Here is a 17927-nt window from a genome sequence, read left to right as displayed (position 1 = left end):
AGTCGGATCCATAGATTTTGGGCTTTTCTTCTTAGGATCCGAGAGAATGGATGGATCCATAAGAGACTTTTTCAAAGACTTCTCTGAGGACGTAGAAGAAGCAGTGGAAGTACTTTTGAGAAGTGGGAGAAATTTTCTTAGATTTTTCTCTAGAAGCTCCAGATAACACCTCGCTAATGGAGGAAGAAAGTAAACCCTTCAATATTAATTTATTTTTGCATTCAACCAGAGTCCTTGGGTTGAATGCATGACAGATCAAAAAATTTTCTTGGAGATGAAGGGGTCCAAGACAGTACATGCAAAGTATACGAGTGTCAGAAAAGGGTATTTTCTGACCACATTTTCCACACTTTTTAAAACCCACTGGGCTTTTATCTTTTTTCCATCATCTTAACAAGATATACTAACTACTATTAACAAACAATAACACTGACAGGAACACACTCCAAAAAACCCAAAAAACTGTAAAACTGTAAAACTTTAAAGACTGTAACTATATAACAGAGTAAATAAAAAGTTTTTTTTTAATGAAATGGAAAGGAAAAGAAAGAGCTACCTACAAAGGTAGTGAAGAGTTACAAAGAGTGTACACGGGAAAGGGAGAAAAAGAAAATACTGACTATAGTATTTTATAGCACACACTAGTACAAGAAAGATAGAGAAAAATGATCAAGAAACAACAGTAAAAAGAAGGAATAATGCACTTATCTACATTCAAGCTCGAGAGACTAGCAACCACATCTCTCAGGAAGCAGCAAACGGGATCTAGGGTAATTGAGGTTGGTGCATTCTGGTTAAGGGAGAAGCTTGAGAGTTCTAAGTTGCCATGAACTTTTGCAATGGCTGAGTCAGATCCGACAGTTCTCATCAGTTCAGGACAGAATGAAAACTGACAATATTAGATCACAAACTTTATATCTTGACACAACTTTACTGTGACAAAGAAAATTGTAGTTAGTATTTGCAGTGGGTTACAAGTGGAGTCAGAGGTAGATCTGGTATCACACTACTCGACTGTAGCACAGAATGACAGCTCAGCACCAATTAGTTTCACCCAAGCTCAGGAAATCTGAGTAATGCAATAGTTTTTATGATGTGTTCACTGCCAAGTCAGGTGCAGTAGTCAGTAATCCCTTAGCAAATCCAAGATAATCTTTCCCATCCATAGTTAAAAATATAGGAGATAAAACTATTTCAAGTTTGTGATTTTTCTTTCTGGGAGATTCCCTGGAAAGGGATCGACCCATGACAGCAGCATTAGCCCGGAGATCGGGCACCTCAGCTGTACCTTCACCCACTCCTTCTCCTAACACCAAGAGTGGTTCTCCCTTTCCTAATAAGAGCAACCCTACAGTCACAGAGGACATGGCAATCTCCCAATCCTTAGTGGCATCCTGATGAGCTACACGAGAAGGACCATGAATCAAAGATAAGTGAATCAAGGAACCAGTTTTGGCTATAGAAGAGTTACAGACTGTCAGGTGAGGTAGCAATGGAGCTGGTCAGGCACCCAAAGACTTCCTATTAAGTTCTGTTCCATGGACACTGACAGTTTTTCTATGTTTAAGCCTAGAAGGAAGCCTCACAAGCAGGAACCACAGCCTGAGTGAGTTGGTAAACCTTCTGACAGAAAATGAAGGTTCTGAGGTAAAATCTTCTTTGCCAATACCCAAAAGCACAATATCTTGCCCCCAAGTGCACACACACACACACACACACACACACACACACACACACACACACACACACACACACTCTTCACAAAGATGCAGAAAATAAGAGTAACAAATACAGTTTTACTATTTATTTACAAATGCAAAATACTAGTAATTTCCCAGAGTCACGAGCATTTCCTAGCATACAATTAAAATACAGAAAAAAAAAAAACTATGTTGTGGAAGGAATCCTCAAGGGTACTTATCTGCCAAGTCTTGAAAGGATCGTTAGCCGACCATCAGTTCTACGAAGCCTGCAGAGGTTAAGCACTTCAGCAGCAAGAAAGCTTTAAAGTTGCCTTTTTATATGGCTCTGCCACTGGTACTTTGGGCACATGGAAGGTGCCCTAAAGCTTTGAAAGTCAGCTTATGGTCTTATCCTAGGCAAGGATATAACCCAAATACCTTAGGCTACTGCAACAATGATATAAATGTTGAATATTGCAGGCTTCTCAGACTGTCTCTGGAGATGGTGTCAGTCCTCCTTTTTTACTAACTCGCTGCAATTTGTGTTAACTGTAAACTGCTAATGTGGTCTTTGTAGTATATTTAAACCTTCTGTCAGGTCTTCCCATCTCTAGTGAAAGACCCAGAATGTCAGGTCCTAAAACTCCATAAAAATAAGTTATTATTTATTTTATTTCCAGTTTGATGACCAGAAATTCCACTGGGCTAAGCAGAGCCCATTTTCAGTGGAGGCCCGGGGAGAAAAGCTCCAAAAGCAGTTAACATAATATAACATAAGTAAAGTATGTAATATACAGTACACAAAAACATAAATATACAATTTAAAATACAAATACAAAATCAGGGAGTATATGTTTAAAAAACACAAATGTTAAAATATAGATAAAGTCAAAAGTAATACAGATAATATAATTAAAAGTACAAGACTTAAAGTGTTTATACAAGTTTAGTGTTTGTTCTAACAATAATGTTAGTGATCAGAGATGATAGTACATGAGATTAAAGAGAGGTTTGAAAGAAAAGACAGAGTAATTTAGGTGGGAAGGGAGCAGGAACAGTCCCAGTATGAGGTAAGATAAGAATGGAGGAGAGATTTGAAATTAGAGAGGTTGTGAGTACGGGGGGGGGGGTTCCACAGTTTACTAAGGAGTGTGATAAAAGTAATTGGCCAGGAGGGCGAAAAGGTTTATATATTTTAAGGAGGTTTTGGTTTTCAGATCTAAGGGTACGACTGGGGAGGTAAGGGGTTAAGATAGATGAAAGAGAGGGGCAGATGGAGGGTTGGAATACGAGTTTGTGAGAAGTGGTGAGTTGTATGAGTTTCAGGCAATTAGGAAGCTCAAGCCAGTTTAGGGAGTGGAGGGAATGGCAGTGATGGGTGGAGTATTTGGACCCTTTAACAAATTTACAGACTTTGTTATAACAGGCTTCCAGTTTGTTTTTTAGGCTAAGTTGGAGATGTATAAGTAGAGGGGCACCATACATAAGAGAGGGGAGCAGGCAGGAGGAGGCTAGAGTACATCTGGTAGAAATGGTTAGATGGCGATTTTGTCTATATAGCAGACCTAGTTTTTGATGTTTTTTTAATATTATTTTGGATGTGGATATCGAATTTTAAATGTTCTTCAATGGTGACTCTGAATAGTTTGGTATGATGTAAAATATCAATTAGAGTGTTGTTGTGGCCTTTTATTTTAAAGGAGCTTTTGTCTATGGTGAAATTTCTCGAAGGAGAGACTATCATGATTTTTGTTTTGTTAGCATTGAGAGCCAGATGGCTGTGTAGCATCCAGGTTTCGGTATTGAAAAAGGCTGGTTGGGTTTTTTGAAGGAGTTCGGAGTGAGAGTTTGCTGTACAGATGATTGTGGAATCATCTGCATACTGGATCAGTGTAGCATTATCTATGGATTTGTGAAAGTTATTAATGAGAATATTGAAAAGTAAGGGGCTGAGAATAGAGCTTTGGGGGACACCGGAGGAATTGTTGAGAAAGGATAAAGTGGAATTTTTTCCATTTAACAGCTTGTTGTGTATTGGAGAGATAGCTTGTGAACCAGGCTAAGGAGGAAGGACAGAAACTGAGTGAGGAAGTTGAGATAAGGTTAGAGAATGTGAGACAGTCTCAAAGGCTTTGGAGAGATCTAAGTAAAGGGTGGATACGATTTTCCCAGAGCCACGAGCACAGTTAATGGTATGAAGGAAGGACAGATGAGCAGTCGTAGTTCCCTGGCCAGGTCTGAAACCATGTTGTGTTGGAGTACGAAGATGATTGTGTGTTAGGTATGGCAATAGTTGGTGATAAATGCACTTTTCGAGGATTTTGGAAAGAGGTGAGAGAATAGCTATAGGACAGAATTTAGTAGTGTCTGTGTTATTGCCACCTTTGTGGAGAGGGGTGACAACAGCTTTCTTCCAGAGTGAGGGCACATGGGTTTCTTGGATGGACCTGTTGATGAGAATGGAAATGGGGAGGGCACTGCTGTCTGCAGCTATCTTAAGGAAGGGGGGGCAGATTATCAGGAGCATATGAGCAAGGCTTTAGTAAATAAATAAACTACAAGTCAAGCACAGTAGCAGTGAATTTTGAAACTCTCTAATATTTCATTAAAGCATTTCTTTGTGTGTGTGTGTGTGTGTGTGTGTGTGTGTGTGTGTGTGTGTGTGTGTGTGTGTGTGTGTGTGCTCCACATTCCTCTTACTTAATATATACTAGCTCTGAAGTTCCTGTATCTTAGGGTATGCAGAAAACTTCAAAAGTACCAAAACCTTGGACTTAGTGTATATTCCCCAAGATTATTTTCACTGCAGATCCACTGTTTTTTTACAGTCCTCAGAATTTCAACAATCACCCTTCTGTCAGATGCCAGTAGTGAACTAAAGATTAATGCTATGCATCTAGACTGCAGTCCCTAGTAAACTGCTTCAGCATTTCCACACTCTGTGTCTAACTTGCAATATTGCTTCTCATGTCCTCGGCTCATCTGCTCACTTATGTCAATGTGGTGTGGCAAGCTTTCATCACCTTTGTAGTACCTAATGTGGATTAAGGATCTATTTATTTATTTATTTATTTATTTATTTATATTTGTTAACTGGGAGTGTCCAACTGGACATAGGTCCATTTTCAGCAGAGGCCAGGGGAGAAAACCTCCACAGTTAAAATATACAGACAGTAGTTACATTGGATTTACATAGCAATTAACATTTTGATTAACATAGCAATTAATTACAAAAATAGTTACAGGTGAACAACAGCTAAGACAAAGCCATACGCAAAATAACATGCACTTCATTTGCCAAAAAAAACATGGTGACAAGTTCACTGCTCTTACTGACTGTAAACGGAAACAGATACATGTAATCAGTATTTTAATTACTAAATAAAGCTTTTATTTTAGGAGATGACATAAATGGAATGGGAGGGAGGAGTTTTCCTTCAAATATTTCTTGTTAACTATGAGACACTCTTCCCAAACATAACTCCACATTTAACCAGTGACTTTGCTGCAACTGAAACATCTTCCACAGCAATAATGGCGTAGCCCATTACCTGAGATGCTCTCTCAGAGCCTGCTAGGTCAATCATAAAGAGTCGTCCAATGCGCACTTCTTCACTGACGCCCTTTACCCTGTTAGCTTGTCTCACGGTGACCTGCAATATTGCATGAGAGCGGGAAGAGGTCTTGTTGGCTGCTGTTGGTTCCTGTGTGCGTCGTCTGTTCCCCTTCATCAAAAGCTGCATAATCTAAAAAAGCCAAGATAGGTGATGTCAGATAGTCCCTGTTATGCTTTCCTTCCCTGCTGTCAGCTACACTATTTGGAGTCTGTTTACAAATTCATGTTAGGTTGTTCTTAATAGCATGCAGTAAGACCTCCCTTGCAATTAGACAGGCTGTCATGGGGAGAGGTTTGCTTCAACATACAGTCCATCATTTTCAGACTGTGATCAACAAAGGGATCATTTATTTAATATAAAGCAGCTTACTGTAAACAGCTTGAGTAAGTTTCTATGAAGTTCCTCTGAAGCATAAATGTGTAAAAATCATTTAACTAAAGAGTGATCAGTACATGAAAGGCACAGAAATAAGCAGAATATTAGCACAGTGGTACTACACTTTAGATTGTCTTCACTAACTGTTAAATGTTAGTGGTATTGCATTTTTCTATAAAGGTTGTTGTTGTGTCTTTTGGCTTTTCCTGGTTAGGGGTCGCCACAGTGGAACTCCGGTCCACTAATGATTGGCAGTAGATTTTTTTACGTACCGAGTTGCCAACCCTGACGCCCAACCTTCAACGAAGGTACACCCATTCACGCATGTCTCCACACAGAAGACGCTCTAGCTGAGAATCGAATAGGACGTCTTACTGTGAGGCGACAACGCTACCGCAGCACCACCACCGCAGTTATATTAAATTCAATTAGTATATGTAATATGTGACTACAGTTATTTAAGTTGGGGCACCTCAACAAAAGATTAAATACAACTCTAGTACAGAGGCCATAAAGCCTTCACTTTTAATTTAAAACTGATTTCTACTGACTGAATTACATTAATGTAATATATATTTGCTTTTCTAGTTGCCTCTAGCTACAAAACAACTATCTCAATTATATTTGTATCATATTCATGTTTATTTAGGAATTCTATTTATAGTAACCCATGCTCTGATGTCATACTTTATCTACATAAGCAAGCTTGTTCCCAGCACCTTCCAGTTCAGTCCTTGTCATCAGGCAGCACCCCTCTCCAGCTGAAGACGTGGCACTCCCACTGCCAATGAGTGGTACACAAGTAATGCTTGCCTAACTTACAGGAATTCCAACAGTCTGTGCCAGCAGAACACCTATCCCCCCTCCCTTGTTGTCTGTGCTAGTGGAACACCTATCCTTCCCACATGAAGGGATGGAGGGAAAATATTCATGACCCATCATGGAGGACTCTCTTTATAAATTATCTCTGGTAAAAACATGTCTGTTTATTTAGAACATCAAGGAAGAAGGTGCCTCTCCCCAGCTCTGAAGCTGCCTCCCCCAACCACCACATTCTGGAGCCTGCACCTTCGCCCTGGCTCCCTAGCATGACCCTACAGCAGAAGCAGCAAGTCACATCAGCAGTGTGTTCACAGAGGAAGTGCACCCAACTACTCAGCTCTAACAGGAAGTTCCCCTGGAACTCTTGAGAGATACCCATCCCCCACCCAGGGGGAGGATGTTACCCTGGAATTCATGAAGGACATAATTCAGGATTTGGAACCAAGGAAAGACACTTGTCCCTATGTAAAGGGCACCTGTATGGCCTTTTTCCTTCTTGATGAATAAGAAGTCAGCAGGCAAGGAAGGAGTCTTCCTCCAACATGTCAGGGAGCTACCTAGTAACTAAGATGACATCAAGCAAGACTGAAGCCCTAACAGAAACCGACCACTCCCATCAAGGGAAGAATCCATAAACTGTCTGTCACGGTGGTTCCCCAGCATACCTCTCAAGTGTACCTCATTTGGGGTCTTAAAAAGTTCACGTTCTTCGAAGTTCCTCAAAGTTCCACATTGAAAGACTCTGTCACACATTCAGTGTTTGGAATTGTTTTAAGTGAACTCCATTGTAAATAGAAATTAATTATATTAATTCATTAAAATATCTTCTTTATAAGTAAAACCAGCATATTTTAACCATCCTATGACCTTCCTAGTTGAAGTTGTTAGTAAGCCATTAGTATGTGTTCCACATTTTGCCCATTTGTTCCACATTATGAGGGCTAGTGTTCCTCATTTTGGAGATGGAAATTTGAGAGCTATGTTCCCCAGGAAGATAAATATATACAGGCCAACCAACACTCCCATGTGCAACACACCATTCAGGGCATCTACTGCACACATAAAATACAAAAAAGGTGGGATTGTACCATCATGAAAGTTTTCAGGGTGAAGAGACAACATTGTCTGATTCCAATCTCAGACAGGGTGATCAGAGTGCCAGAACCCTCACAACAAGAGGGTGTTAGCACTTGGTGAAGAATTATAGCTGACAACCTTAAGCCACAACATGACAAAGAAATAAACCTTCACATCACTTCTTGTTTTCCCCTAAGGCCATCATGTCTGCAAGGCTGGGTGCATATTCTGGGAATGCTAAGCATTCCCCAAACAGAAAACACAGAGAAGTCGGGCTAAGAATGAGAAACACATGATTTCCCTTTAATCCACAAGAGGATAAGACTGGAAATTAGCTGTCCTGAGGGCAGCATGACCAGAGTAAGGGCGTCACCAAGCTTGAATGATAGCATCAATAATGGGCTGCTTAAGGCAACGTCGTAGTGCTTAGCCTAAACACAGGCAAGAGCTCAAGTGTGACATAACCTCTTTAAAAGAAGTGCCGTTCAGTCAGCTGCAGGAGCTCCGGGAATAGTGCTTAGCCTAAATACAGGCAAGAGCTCAAGTGTGACATAACCTCTTTAAAAGAAGTGCCGTTCAGTCAACTGCAGGAGCTCCAGGAATAGTGCTTGGCCTAAATACAGGCAAGAGCTCAAGTGTGACATAACCTCTTTAAAAGAAGTGCCATTCAGTCAGCTGCAGGAGCTCCTGGAATAGTGCTTAGCCCAAATACAGGCAAGAGCTCAAGTGTGACATAACCTCTTTAAAAGAAGTGCCATTCAGTCAGCTAAAGGAGCTCCAGGAATAGTGCTTAGCCTAAATACAGGAAAGAGCTCATGTGTGACATAACCTCTTTAAAAGAAGTGCCATTCGGTCAGCTGCAGGAGCTGTGGGAATAGTGCTTAGCCTAAATACAGGCAAGAGCTCAAGTGTGACATAACCTCTTTAAAGAAGTGCCGTTCAGTCAGCTGCAGGAGCTCCGGGAATAGTGCTTAGCCTAAATACAGGCAAGAGCTCAAGTGTGACATAACCTCTTTAAAAGAAGTGCCGTTCAGTCAGCTGCAGGAGCTCCAGGAATAGTGCTTAGCCTAAATACAGGCAAGAGCTCAAGTGTAACATAACCTCTTTAAATGAAGTGCCGTTCAGTCAGCTGCAGGAGCTCCGGGAATAGTGCTTAGCCTAAATACAGGCAAGAGCTCAAGTGTGACGTAACCGCTTTAAAAGAAGTGCCGTTCAGTCAGCTGCAGGAGCTCCGGGAATAGTGCTTAGCCTAAATACAGACAAGAGCTCAAGTGTGACATAACCTCTTTAAAAGAAGTGCCGTTCAGTCAGCTGTAGGAGCTCCGGGAATAGTGCTTAGCCTAAATACAGGCAAGAGCTGAAGTGTGACATAACCTCTTTAAAAAAAGTGCCGTTCAGTCAGCTGCAGGAGCTCCGGGAATAGTGCTTAGCCTAAATACAGGCAAGAGCTCAAGTGTGACATAACCTCTTTAAAAGAAGTGCCGTTCAGTCAGCTGCAGGAGCTCCGGGAATAGTGCTTAGCCTAAATACAGGCAAGAGCTCAAGTGTGACATAACCTCTTTAAAAGAAGTGCCGTTCAGTCAGCTGCAGGAGCTCTGGCATTTAGTGTTTAGCCTAAATACAGGCAAGAGCTCAAGTGTGACATAACCTCTTTAAAAGAAGTGCCTTTCAGTCAGCTGCAGGAGCTCCGGGAATAGTGCTTAGCCTAAATACAGGCAAGAGCTCAAGTGTGACATAACCTCTTTAAAAGAAGTGCCTTTCAGTCAGCTGCAGGAGCTCCAGCACTTGGAAGTTGCATCGCTCTCAGAAACAAAGACCCCGAGCTGTTCTCCTGTAGGAAATTAACCAGGAAGGAAGCCCTGACCTGTTCTCTGACATTAGGTTCTAGGCTGTACCTCCAGTCACAGAAGCATGAGTGTGTCATCAGTACACTTGGAAGTTACACCAGGATGTGCCTGCACATGTAAATGTACAGTAACAGTCATGCAGAACAGGGACTGGCCTGCATGGGCAAGGATGCTGTCATCCAGTCATAGCCCCTACAGAACGTTCAACACCAGTGACCCCAGGCTCCACTATGCACTTAACAAGCAATCAACTAATCTCTCATGTCTGGCTTCCTGACCCTGGTCTAGGCTAACTGTGTCACTAATACTTATCCAAGGCCAACCACTCCAGCTGGGCTAAAGGGAAGGCGATAGGGTGCTGTCATCCAGCCATAAAACCCTACAGGAAGTTCCACACCAGTGACTCCAAGTCCTACTTGCCATCAATCATATCAGCATCTAATCTCTCATGCCTAGATTACTGACCCTGCTGTAGATTAACTGCATTACTCCTCCTTAACCAAGGCCAACTACCCCAGATGGGCTAAAGGGAAGGCAACAGGAAAAGCATCCCTGGCTCTGCGTACCCTGAATTCACAGCCAGATGACTTTGTGCATTGCTTGATAAGATCAAGGTAGGCAAAGATCAAGTAGCTAGACAGGTACGATTCTGGACTTTGGTGTGAACATAGATGAATGCTGTAGATTTGAATCCAGCTTCCAGTTGTTTCTCTTCAGTTATTCAAGATGGTTAGATGCAGCTGCACTGTGATATAAATGTCTCACTATGCTAACTGTGGCCTATGACTATGACACTACTGGGTAATGTGATTACTATAGCAAACATCAAATAGCTAGGCAGGTAGGGTTCTGGACTTTGTTATGAATGTAGTTGAATACTGTAGGTTTGAATCCAGCTTTTGGGTACTTGTAGTCAGTTCTTCTACAGTGTGTGATAAAACTGCACTGTGATATAAATGTATCTCTCTATGCTAACTGTGACCTAGGATTGTATGACATGGCTGGATAATGTGATTACTTCAGCATGCGGTGGGGTTAGCATAATGGTTAAGGTTTTTACGTCACAGATACAAGGTACAGTATTTGATTCTGACCTCTGGCTACTGGCAATTATTTTTTTAAAGGAAGGTTTGACATAATAGTTAAGATCTTCACCCAACAGACAGAAGGTATAGGGTTTGATTCTGACATCTGGTTATTGCACAGGCTTAACAGTCTGCAGACTGATAGCCTAGTATGAACATTCATGAACATTCATATTCAGACAAAGAACTAAGCTGATCAGGCAGTTAAGATGTCGCATGAATACACTGGGGTGCACCCTCCTGGGCATAAGCAAGGAATGTACATCTCCCAGTCCTCATGCCTCACAAAGAAATGGAGAGATGGAGCAGAAATGAATTCCAATTATCAGGAATTATCCCTTTCTCTAGCTGATCTGAGATGATGCAGACCACATGGCTCTACCTCTACGACATAGTAGTCCAAGCCAATCCTCTAAGCAGAATCTCAGGCTTAATTCTGGCCCATTGATTTGGTGCCAAGAGGAACTCTTTCACCAAACCGGTAAAAAAAAATCTTCTTTGTTCAGTCCTTTCAAATTCAGAATTTTTGCTAATGAAGCTCAAAGCGCATGTGAAGGCAGGAACGTTTTACCACTGTTACAGGGATCAAGCTCTGAAGAGGATGAAAGTAAAAAAAAAAAAATAGTAAGTGTGGGGGGTGAGCATGCTTATGCAGTCAGTGTGGGGGATGAGCATGCTTATGCAGTCAGTGTGGGGGATGAGCATGCTTATGCAGTCAGTGTGGGGGATGAGTGTGCTTATGCAGTCAGTGTGGGGGATGAGTGTGCTTATGCAGTCAGTGTGGGGGATGAGCATGCTTATGCAGTCAGTGTGGGGGATGAGCATGCTTATGCAGTCAGTGTGGGGGATGAGTGTGCTTATGCAGTCAGTGTGGGGGATGAGTGTGCTTATGCAGTCAGTGTGGGGGATGAGTGTGCTTATGCAGTCAGTGTGGGGGATGAGCATGCTTATGCAGTCAGTGTGGGGGATGAGCATGCTTATGCAGTCAGTGTGGGATGAGCGTGCTTATGCAGTCAGTGTGGGGGATGAGCGTGCTTATGCAGTCAGTCTGGGGGATGAGCATGCTTATGCAGTCAGTGTGGGATGAGTGCGATTATGCAGTCAGTGTAGGGGATGAGCATGCTTATGCAGTCAGTGTGGGGGATGAGCATGCTTATGCAGTCAGTGTGGGGGATGAGCGTGCTTATGCAGTCAGTGTGGGATGAGTGTGCTTATGCAGTCAGTGTGGGGAATGAACGTGCTTATGCAGTCGGGGGGGGTGAGTTTGCTTATACAGTCAGTGGGGGATAAGTATGCTTATGCAGTCAGTGTGGGGGATGAACAAACTTATGCAGTCAGTGTGGTGGATGAGCATGCTTACGCAGTCAGTGTGGGATGAGTGTGCTTATGCAGTCAGTGTGGGGGATGAGCGTGCTTATGCAGTCAGTGTGGGGGATGAGCATGCTTATGCAGTCAGTGTGGGATGAGTGTGCTTATGCAGTCAGTGTGGGATGAGTGTGCTTATACAGTCAGTGTGGGGAATGAACGTGCTTATGCAGTCGGGGGAGGTGAGTTTGCTTATGCAGTAAGTGTGTGGGATGAGTGTGCTTATACAGTCAGTGTGGGATGAGTGTGCTTATGCAGTCAGTGTGCGATGACTGTGCTTATGCAGTCAGTGTGGGGGGTGAGCATGCTTATGCAGTCAGTGTGGGGGATGAGCATGCTTATGCAGTCAGTGTGGGGGATGAGCGTGCTTATGCAGTCAGTGTGGGGGATGAGTGTGCTTATACAGTGAGTGGGGGGTGAGTGTGCTTATACAGTGAGTGGGGGGTGAGTGTGCTTATGCAGTCAGTGTGGGATGGGTGTGCTTATGCAGTCAGTGTGGGGGATGAACAAACTTATGCAGTGTCAGTGTGGGGGATAAGTGTGCTTATGAGGTCAGTGTGGGATGAGTCTGCTTATGCAGTCAGTGTGGGGGATGAGCGTGCTTATGCAGTCAGTGTGGGGGATGACCGTGCTTATGCAGTCAGTGTGGGGGATGAGCATGCTTATGCAGTCAGTGTGGGGGATGAGCGTGCTTATGCAGTCAGTGTGGAGGATGAGCGTGCTTATGCAGTTAGTGTGGGGGATGAGCGTACTTATGCAGTCAGTGTGGGGTATCAGTGTGCCTATACAGTCAGTGGGGGGTGAGTGTGCTTATGGAGTCAGTGTGGGGGATGAGCGTGCTTATGCAGTCAGCATGGGGGATGAGTGTGCTTATGAAGTCAGTGTGGGATGAGCCTGCTTATGCAGTCAGTGTGGGGGATGAGCATGCTTATGAAGTCAGTGTGTGATGAGTCTGCTATGAAGTCAGTGTGGGATGAGTCTGCTTATGAAGTCAGTGTGGGGGATGAGCGTGCTTATGCAGTCAGTGTGGGGGATGAGCGTGCTTATGCAGTCAGTGTGGGGGATGAGCGTGCTTATGCAGTCAGTGTGGGGGATGAGCGTGCTTATGCAGTCAGTGTGGGGGATGAGCGTGCTTATGCAGTCAGTGTGGAGGATGAGCGTGCTTATGCAGTCAGTGTGGGGGATGAGTGTGCTTATACAGTCAGTGGGGGATGAGTGTGTTTATGCAGTTAGTGTGGGGGATGAACGTGCTTATGCTGTCAGTGTGGGGGATGAGTGTGCTTATGCAGTCAGTGTGGCATGAGCGTGCTTATACAGTCTGTGAGGGATGAGCGTGCTTTATGCAGTCAGTGTGGGGGATGAGCGTGCTTATGCAGTCAGTGTGGGAGATGAGCATGCTTATGCAGTCAAGTTTGGGGGATGAGTGTGCTTATGCAGTCAGTGCCGGCGATGAGCAAGCTTATGCAGTCAGGGTGGGGGATGAGCATGCCTATGCAGTCAGCGTGGGGGATGAGCGTGCTTATGCAGTCAGTGTGGGATGAGTGTGCTTATGCAGTCAGCGTAGGGGATGAGTGTGCTTATACAGTCAGTGTGGGGGATGAGTGTGCTTATACAGTCAGTAGGGGATGAGCATGCTTATGCAGTCAGTATGGGGGATGAGTGTGCTTATGCAGTCAGTATGGGGGATGAGTGTGCTTATGCAGTCAGTGTGGGGGATGAGTGTGCTTATGCAGTCAGTGTGGGGATGAGCATTCTTATGCAATCAGTGTGGGGGATGAGCGTACTTATGCAGTCAGTGTGGGGGATGAGCATGCTTACGCAGTCAGTGTGGGATGAGTGTGCTTATGCAGTCAGTGTGCGATGACTGTGCTTATGCAGTCAGTGTGGGGGGTGAATGTGCTTATGCAATCAATGTGGGGGATGAACATGCTTATGCAGTCAGTGTGGGGGATGAGCATGCTTATGCAGTCAGTGTGGGGGATGAGCGTGCTTATGCAGTAAGTGTGGGGGATGAGTGTGCTTATACAGTGAGTGGGGGGTGAGTGTGCTTATACAGTGAGTGGGGGGTGAGTGTGCTTATGCAGTCAGTGTGGGATGGGTGTGCTTATGCAGTCAGTGTGGGGGATGAACAAACTTATGCAGTGTCAGTGTGGGGGATAAGTGTGCTTACGCAATCAGTGTGGGATGAGTCTGCTTATGCAGTCAGTGTGGGGGATGAGCATGCTTGTGAGGTCAGTGTGGGATGAGTGTGCTTATGCAGTCAGTGTGGGGGATGAGCGTGCTTATGCAGTCAGTGTGGGGGATGACCGTGCTTATGCAGTCAGTGTGGGGGATGAGCATGCTTATGCAGTCAGTGTGGGGGATGAGCGTGCTTATGCAGTCAGTGTGGAGGATGAGCGTGCTTATGCAGTTAGTGTGGGGGATGAGCGTACTTATGCAGTCAGTGTGGGGTATCAGTGTGCTTATACAGTGAGTGGGGGGTGAGTGTGCTTATACAGTGAGTGGGGGGTGAGTGTGCTTATGCAGTCAGTGTGGGATGGGTGTGCTTATGCAGTCAGTGTGGGGGATGAACAAACTTATGCAGTGTCAGTGTGGGGGATAAGTGTGCTTACGCAATCAGTGTGGGATGAGTCTGCTTATGCAGTCAGTGTGGGGGATGAGCATGCTTATGAGGTCAGTGTGGGATGAGTGTGCTTATGCAGTCAGTGTGGGGGATGAGCGTGCTTATGCAGTCAGTGTGGGGGATGACCGTGCTTATGCAGTCAGTGTGGGGGATGAGCATGCTTATGCAGTCAGTGTGGGGGATGAGCGTGCTTATGCAGTCAGTGTGGAGGATGAGCGTGCTTATGCAGTTAGTGTGGGGGATGAGCGTACTTATGCAGTCAGTGTGGGGTATCAGTGTGCTTATACAGTCAGTGGGGGGTGAGTGTGCTTATGGAGTCAGTGTGGGGGATGAGCGTGCTTATGCAGTCAGCATGGGGGATGAGTGTGCTTATGAAGTCAGTGTGGGATGAGCCTGCTTATGCAGTCAGTGTGGGGGATGAGCATGCTTATGAAGTCAGTGTGTGATGAGTCTGCTATGAAGTCAGTGTGGGATGAGTCTGCTTATGAAGTCAGTGTGGGGGATGAGCATGCTTATGCAGTCAGTGTGGGGGATGAGCATGCTTATGCAGTCAGTGTGGGGGATGAGCGTGCTTATGCAGTCAGTGTGGGGGATGAGCGTGCTTATGCAGTCAGTGTGGGGGATGAGCGTGCTTATGCAGTCAGTGTGGAGGATGAGTGTGCTTATGCAGTCAGTGTGGGGGATGAGTGTGCTTATACAGTCAGTGGGGGATGAACGTGCTTATGCTGTCAGTGTGGGGGATGAACGTGCTTATGCTGTCAGTGTGGGGGATGAGTGTGCTTATGCAGTCAGTGTGGCATGAGCGTGCTTATACAGTCTGTGAGGGATGAGCGTGCTTTATGCAGTCAGTGTGGGGGATGAGCGTGCTTATGCAGTCAGTGTGGGAGATGAGCATGCTTATGCAGTCAAGTTTGGGGGATGAGTGTGCTTATGCAGTCAGTGCCGGCGATGAGCAAGCTTATGCAGTCAGGGTGGGGGATGAGCATGCCTATGCAGTCAGCGTGGGGGATGAGCGTGCTTATGCAGTCAGTGTGGGATGAGTGTGCTTATGCAGTCAGCGTAGGGGATGAGTGTGCTTATACAGTCAGTGTGGGGGATGAGTGTGCTTATACAGTCAGTGGGGGATGAGCATGCTTATGCAGTCAGTTTGGGGGATGAGTGTGCTTATACAGTCAGTGGGGGATGAGCATGCTTATGCAGTCAGTATGGGGGATGAGTGTGCTTATGCAGTCAGTATGGGGGATGAGTGTGCTTATGCAGTCAGTGTGGGGGATGAGTGTGCTTATGCAGTCAGTGTGGGGATGAGTGTGCTTATGGAGTCAGTGTGGGGATGAGCATTCTTATGCAGGCAGTGTGGGGGATGAGCGTACTTATGCAGTCAGTGTGGGGGATGAGCATGCTTATGCAGTCAGTGTGGGGGATGAGTGCGCTTATGCAGTCAGGGTAGGGGATGAGCGTGCTTATGCAGTCAGGGTAGGGGATGAACATGCTTATGCAGTCTGGGTGGGGGATGAGCATGCTTATGCAGTCAGTGTGGGGGATGAACATGCTTATGCAGTCTGGGTGGGGGATGAGCATGCTTATGCAGTCTGGGTGGGGGATGAGCATGCTTATGCAGTCTGGGTGGGATGAGTGTGCTTATGCAGTCAGTGTGGGGGATGAGTGTGCTTATGCAGTCTGTGAAGGATGAGCGTGCTTTATGCAGTCAGTGTGGGGGATGAGCGTGCTTATGCAGTCAGTGTGGGAGATGAGCATGCTTATGCAGTCAAGTTTGGGGGATGAGTGTGCTTATGCAGTCAGTGCCGGCGATGAGCAAGCTTATGCAGTCAGGGTGGGGGATGAGCATGCCTATGCAGTCAGCGTGGGGGATGAGCGTGCTTATGCAGTCAGTGTGGGATGAGTGTGCTTATGCAGTCAGCGTAGGGGATGAGTGTGCTTATACAGTCAGTGTGGGGGATGAGTGTGCTTATACAGTCAGTGGGGGATGAGCATGCTTATGCAGTCAGTTTGGGGGATGAGTGTGCTTATACAGTCAGTGGGGGATGAGCATGCTTATGCAGTCAGTATGGGGGATGAGTGTGCTTATGCAGTCAGTGTGGGGGATGAGTGTGCTTATGCAGTCAGTGTGGGGATGAGCATTCTTATGCAGTCAGTGTGGGGGATGAGCGTACTTATGCAGTCAGTGTGGGGGATGAGCATGCTTATGCAGTCAGTGTGGGGAATGAGCATGCTTATGCAGTCAGTGTGGGGGATGAGTGCGCTTATGCAGTCAGGGTAGGGGATGAGCGTGCTTATGCAGTCAGGGTAGGGGATGAGCGTGCTTATGCAGTCAGTGTGGGGGATGAGCATGCTTATGCAGTCAGGGTGGGGGATGAACATGCTTATGCAGTCAGGGTGGGGGATGAACATGCTTATGCAGTCTGGGTGGGGGATGAGCATGCTTATGCAGTCTGGGTGGGATGAGTGTGCTTATGCAGTCAGTGTGGGGGATGAGTGTGCTTATGCAGTCAGTGTGGGGGATGAGTGTGCTTATACAGTCAGTGGGGATGAGCATGCTTATGCAGTCAGTGTGGGGGATTAGCATGCTTATGCAGACAGTCAGTGTGGGGGATGAGTGCACTTATACAGTCAGTGGGGGATGAGCATGCTTCTGCAGTCAATGTGGGGGATGAGCGTGCTTATGCAGTCAGTGTGGGGGATGAGTGTGCTTATACAGTCAGTGGGGGATGAACATTCTTATGCAGTCAGTGCGGGAGATGAGCATGCTTATGCAGTCAGTGTGGGGGATGAGCATGCTTATGCAGTCAGTGTGGGGGATGAGTGCGCTTATGCAGTCAGTGTGGGGGATGAGTGCGCTTATGCAGTAAGTGTAGGGGATGAGTCTGCTTATGCAGTCAGTGTGGGATGAGTCTGCTTATGCAGTCAGTGTGGGATGAGTCTGCTTATGCAGTCAGTGTGGGATGAGTGTGCTTATGCAGTCAGTGTGGGATGAGCATACTTATATAGTCAGTGGGGGATGAGCATGTTTATGCAGTCAGTGAGGAATGAGCATGCTTATGCATTCAGTGTGGAATGAGCATGCTTATGCAGTTAGTGTGGGGGATGAGTGTGCTTATGCAGTTGTTAAGTGGCATTGCCACATACATTCTTATAGATGCATGTTTGTTCCAAAACATGCGAAGCACTGGGGAAAAAAGGATGCAGAATATTGACTGACAGAAAGGATAAACCCTTTCATATCCACCAATGAATATCCATGATATCAAATGTACTGTTAGGTTGGGAGACTCACACAACTATCTGTACTATGCTCAACACAAATACAACTGCTGTAGGGATTTATTGTATGACTAGGACTGTACCAATCTGTGAACCCTCGGCCTACAAGTATGGATAAAATTTTAAATCATGATATGAAGGATAACTAAAGAAAG

At 45.3% G+C, this 17927-nt stretch overlaps 1 protein-coding gene across 1 annotated transcript in view; it reads right to left on the bottom strand.

Annotated features, from left to right (window-relative positions):
• Nucleotides 1-17927, bottom strand: part of LOC122816138 (kinesin-like protein KIF19) — a 937234-nt gene that overhangs the window by 391188 nt on the left and 528119 nt on the right. The window contains exon 8 of the mRNA XM_044088894.1: nt 5234-5428. Coding sequence (XP_043944829.1) covers nt 5234-5428 — 195 coding nt within the window. The remainder of the gene's footprint in view (nt 1-5233; nt 5429-17927) is intronic.

This window comes from Protopterus annectens, chromosome 12.part0 (assembly GCF_019279795.1).
Source record: "Protopterus annectens isolate FY-2018-M chromosome 12.part0, PAN1.0, whole genome shotgun sequence".
Lineage (NCBI taxonomy): Eukaryota > Metazoa > Chordata > Ceratodontiformes > Protopteridae > Protopterus > Protopterus annectens.
Note: the sequence above shows the minus strand (reverse complement) of the source record. Positions and strands in the feature narration are given on the sequence as shown.